At 37.9% G+C, this 5,584-nt stretch overlaps 1 protein-coding gene across 1 annotated transcript in view; it reads left to right on the forward strand.

Moving 5' to 3' along the window:
* The window catches only part of IFT81 (intraflagellar transport 81 homolog (Chlamydomonas)), a 176,567-nt gene that overhangs the window by 35,581 nt on the left and 135,402 nt on the right, over window positions 1-5,584 (forward strand). Inside the window, 2 exon segments of the mRNA XM_006878371.1 lie at window positions 113-293; window positions 5,061-5,150. Coding sequence (XP_006878433.1) covers window positions 113-293; window positions 5,061-5,150 — 271 coding nt within the window.

Consider the following 5,584-nt stretch of genomic DNA (forward strand, 5'->3'; position numbering starts at 1 on the left):
TAATTTCATTTTATTTTTAACAAATAGTTACGGGAAACAATTAGGAAATTATAAATTGGATTCTGAGGAAATGTTATTTACTGGTAAACATGTTTGTGTGTGTGTGTTTTAGGAGTACCTTTCGTCAGGGTTTGGTGATTGGAAGCAAACCTGTAATTTACCCAGTGCTCCACTGGCTTCTTCAGAGGACTAATGAACTGAAGAAAAGAGCATATTTAGCACGTTTTTTAATAAAACTTGAAGTACCAAGTGAGTTTCTTCAAGATGAAACTGTGGCTGACACCACTAAGCAGGTACATAATACGTTAATGATACATTTAAACTGTCTATCATGGATTTCAAAAAGCTCTGGTGGCATAGTGGTTTGGCACTCAGTTGCTAACCTAATGGTTGATGGTTTGAACGCACCAGCTGTTCCATAGGAGAAAGATGCAGCAGTCTGCTCCTGTAAAGAGGGTTGTTATTACGTGCCATCAAGTCAATTCTAACTCATAGCGACTCTGTGTAGAGTTTTGGGACCCTGTATAGAGTTTCCAAGGAATGGCCGGTCAGTTTGAGCTGCTGACCTTGCAATTAAAATTAGCCTTGCAGTCCAGAGCTTATCCTATAATGCCACACAGGACTGCTCTGTAAAGGTTACAGCCTTGGAAACCCTATGTGGCAATTCTCCTCTGTCCTGTAGGGTCACTGTGAATCAGAATTGGATTGGTTTAAGGTGACTGTACAATTTATCATCTAAGTTAGAGACATAAGTTACATCAGAACAGAAGGTATAAATTGGTACTATTCCAGGTGAATTGGGTCATATGCCATATGAGCCCCATACGGGAATTGTGAGTAGACCTAGAAGCTAGGCTTGCAATCTCAGAAAACTTCCTGATCAAGAAGAGGGTGTAGTGAGAGCTTAGAGTTTGAAATTTCTGTGTACTTTTCTTACCATAGTTTTGAGATAATACTGGGTTCTAGCTGTAAGGTCCTAAAACTCTTGACTTCTCAGTATTCTGGCTGACTTGGCCTCTGGTCCTTAGCTCTTAAAGCACTTGCTAATCAGGCTCTGGCAAGAGAGCACTCAGGCTTGAGGTTTCAGAGATCTTTGATTTTTGTGTGTGTCCTTTTGTTTGGCACTTTAATGTGCTTTTATTGTTAATGTACTATTGTTATACAGCATATTAATGAGCTCTTGTTATTCATATACTGTGTTATGTAGCACTTATTTGTGACAGAATATGTTCTGGTAGTGTATTGGATTATGAGCTGGCCTGCTAACTGCAAGGTCAGTAGTTTGAATCTACCAGCTACTTCATGGAAGAAAGATGAGGCTTTTTGCTCTCATAAATATTTGTAGTCTTAGAAACTCAATACAGGGTTCCTGTGAGTCGAAATCGACTCATTGGGACAAAACTGCACCACCATCATCTTGGAAGAAGTTGGTTGATCTGTCTCCCCCAATAGATTATGACGTGCTTGAAGGCAGGTGTTATATCTTCTCCATCTTTATTTCCTTTAGGGTTTTTTATGGATTCTTTTATACAATAGATGTTCAATCTTTGGATTGAATCAAACAATCAACTCCATGTTTTCATTTCTCATCTATATATTTTGGGTGAACATGACATTCATATAAAATGGAGTCACTGTTGATCTAAAATATTTTCAGAGTTGAAAGACTTAAGTAAATAAATAATAGAAAGCAGTCTGAGGTGGAAGTAATACAGCACTATGGATTTTCACTATTTTTAATATGTAACTAAGCCTACTGTTAAAAAAAAGGTCAAGTTAACATATTTTTTTAATGCTCAAGTATTAATTTCTGGGTAGCAAAATTCAGAATGATTTTTTTAAGTTTTCTTTTGCTTTTGTTAAGAATATACACGACAAAACGTACATCTATTCAGTAGTTTCTCCAGGTTCCATTTAGTAACATTGTCTTCAAGTGTTGCAACTGTTTTTCCCTCCTTTTCTGCGTTGTTTCTCCCGCATTTACATAAACTCACTATCCACTAAGGCTCCTATCTTGTCTCAGTCTTCTTCTGTTGCTCCACGTGAATAGCCACTGTACCTTGCATAACTGTGCCTTGGATGAGCTTTTTTTTTTTTTTTTCCTCCGGGAGCAACCTGCTTTGTAACTTTTTTATTGTGAGTGAAAATTTACCAAGCAGATTATCAGTTTTACATTCAACAAATCATACACTTCCTTTCATCTCAGTGATTGCAATTCCCTCATGTAATACTGCTTATTCCCCTTCCTCTCTGTTTTTCTTGTTTTCATCCCTCCTGATGTGGTGCGGTGAGTTAATGCTTAGGACTGCAAAGTCAGTTTGAATCGCAAGGCCAGTGATTCAAGCTCCCCAGCCACTTCTCGGAAACCCTATGCAGGGTCGCTGTGAGTTGAAATAGACTCAGTGGCACTTAACAACAACAACTTTCCCAGCCTATCTGATTTTTGTCATTGACTAAATGCTGCCCTTTTTATTTTAAATGATTGACCATTCTGGTGTACGTACCTCCCTCTTGGTTGGTGTCCCCATTGTAGACCTATCGATTGCTTGACTAAAAATTGAGCCGGGGGTAAGTTCAGTTTCAGACTGAAGGGTGAGCAAGGACCATAGTCTTGGGGCTCTACCAGTGCCTATTTGACCAGTAAACCTAGTCTTTTTAAATTATTGTAAGTCTTGCTCCCCATTTTCTCCCACTCTGTGTAGGACCTTGTAATGCGATCTCTTTCAGAGCAGTTAATAATGGTGGTCAGGCACTAATTTAGTTTTTCTGGTCTGAGGGTCATGGAGACTGATGTTCACATGATCCATTATTTCATTGGACCTAAGTGTTTTCAAGCATCTCCAGTTTTCATCATTCTTTACTCTAGACTGGGAGAAATTAATAGTTTCCCCTAAATGGCTAGTCTAAGATGAGCTTTTAGAATCCCACTTGTTGCTCACCCATGTAGGATGTGGCACATTGTCTTTGTGGACTACATTATACTTGTAAGCTTGTAAGACCCCAGGCCCTATGCAGTGAGATAGGAGGTAGAACACATTATTAGTCCACTTAACTAGGATGTGCCATAAAATCATGACCCTATGTTTCCAAACCAAAGGATCCAATCTCATGATGTGTTTGGTTGTACAGAAGCAATCTTAGAAACTACTGTTTTTTATACCTAGTTGTAAATGTGTCTATCAGTTTAACTTTTTAAAGATGTACAAGTTACAGTGATAGGCTGTGCAACCTTGCTTTTAATCACTGTAATATTTCCATCACCATTAACACACACACCCTTTTCCTCTCTTTCCTGCCGCTGGTAACCACTAATAAACTCTATATACATTTGCCTTTTTTTGTCCTTTTATATAACTGAGGTCAGAATTGGACTGCTAACCTCAAGGTCGGCAGTTCAAAACTACAAGCTGTTCTACCGGAGAAAGATGAGGCTTTCTGCTCCTATAAAGATTTACAGCCTCGGAAACCCTAATCAGGGTCACTATGAGTCAGAACCAACTCTATGGTACTTAACAACAACAATAGAATATGTATCCATTTGTGATTGATTTATTTCACTCAGCATGATACCTTCACGCTCCATATATGTTGTAGTCAAAACGTCATTTCTCCTACTGGCCAAGTAGTAGTCCATTGTATGCATGTCCCGTATTTTGTTTATCCATTCATCTCTTCATGTACATTTAGGTTTTTTTCTACCTTTTGGCTATTGTGTAGAGTGCTGTGATGAACATTGTTTGGAAAAGTCCCTTTGAGTCTCTGCTTTCAGTTCTTTTGGGCATATAACCAGGATGGAATTGCTCAGTCACATGATACTTCTAATTTTAGGTTGTTTTTTTGTTTTGTTTTGATTTTTTGCATCACTGCCCACAATGGCTTTAACATTTTGCATTCCCATCAGCAATAGGCAAGGGCTCCATTTTCCCTAAATCCTTGCCAGTATTCATTTTCAGTCTTTTTTTTATCTTAGCCTTCATAGTGGAAGTGTAATGGTGTCTCATTGTGGTTTTGATTTGCATATTATTGAGTGTCAAATACACCACAGAGGCCCCAGTAGAAGTAGAGCAACATGAGAATCCCTGAGTCCTTGCCTTTGAATATTGAAAATGGTGTGGAAAATGTAGAAACAAAAATGTGACTTTGTTTTCCTCCCTCCTCTCCTCATCAATAAATTTGGTGAAAACGAATTCCTCTAGAAGAAGTTGATTAGTAGTTTTACTACCTATGCTCAGCTCATTCTTGGCAGAGTTAGCAATTGTGAAGACATGTTTGTTCTTGAAGCCGTTCTGAAGGTGAATCTGCAGTATCATGCACTACAGAGATGCTAATGGGAAATGCATGTTGTCTTTCCAAATGAATAATTACAGAGTGTATTCTCATTTACATGATTTGTAGATTTGTGGGTTATAATCAGGCAAGAAAAATATTAATTTCCTATCATTACCCACAAAAATTATGTTTTCTCATTTATTCAACAACTTTTTATTGAACATCTCTGTGGATTATTCCTTATGCTGGGTCCCAAGGGTACAGAGGTATTCAGGGTCATTGTGATTCCTGTCTCGTTGCTTTTCCCTGTCTGATGAAGGAAGATGGGCAGATAGGCAAGTAACTAGATGCTTCTAATGTTTATATGGTATCTACTCTGATCGGTTACGTATAAATAGGACCAGAGGATACTTCCCTTACCTGAATTATCTATGCTGAGATGAGAAGGATAGATAGGAGTTATCCAGGTTAGAAATGATGGGGTCATGGAAGTAGTCTCAGGGAATAGGGTTTATAAAGTGCAGGTGAGAGTTTGGAATGTCCCAGCAACTAAAAGATCAGCATAACTAGAGTACTGAGTAGGAGATGGAATTGTACCAGAGATGAAGCAACAGAAGAAATATTAATGGCTGGATTATGTAGACTTATTTTTATGTATTACATAGATGTTCATGGATGTGTTTTTAATTCTGTTCTTATGATTTAAGTAATCACTATAAATTAATCCATAATGTGATTAAGTAAAACCTACTGGATCTAGACATTCATTTATAATTTTCTTATTGTTTTAGTATGAAGAATTGATGGAAGCCTTTAAAACTTTGCATAAAGAATGTGAGCAACTTAAGACATCTGGATTTTCTACAGCAGAAATAAGAAGGGTAAATAAACAAACGGAACCTAATATTATTTATTTGCATTGGAATCGTATTAGAATTATTTTTATTTTTAGTTAATTCTCTTGTATATTTAGAAACTAGTGGTAGCAAATGGCAGATTTACTTTTGTTTAGGGCCTTTAATGGAGTCCTGGTATGGCACTGTGGGTTAATGCGCTGTACTGAAAAGTTTGTTCAATCTGCAAGGTTGGTGGTTCAAGCTCACTAGCTGCTCCTCGGAAACCCTATATAGCAGGGTCGCTATGGGTCGGAACCAAATCAGTGGCACTTAACAACAACAACAACAACAACAGGGCCTTTAGGAGATCTTTGCTGGAGAATTAAGGCCTGAGTAGATTCACAGTGAGTTCTTATGTACTACACTGATCACTACCATGGATTACTGTTGTGGTGCTATAGGGCAAGCGCTGGATTGGT

This window comes from Chrysochloris asiatica, unplaced genomic scaffold, assembly GCF_000296735.1.
Source record: "Chrysochloris asiatica unplaced genomic scaffold, ChrAsi1.0 scaffold00078, whole genome shotgun sequence".
NCBI classification, from domain to species: domain Eukaryota; kingdom Metazoa; phylum Chordata; class Mammalia; order Afrosoricida; family Chrysochloridae; genus Chrysochloris; species Chrysochloris asiatica.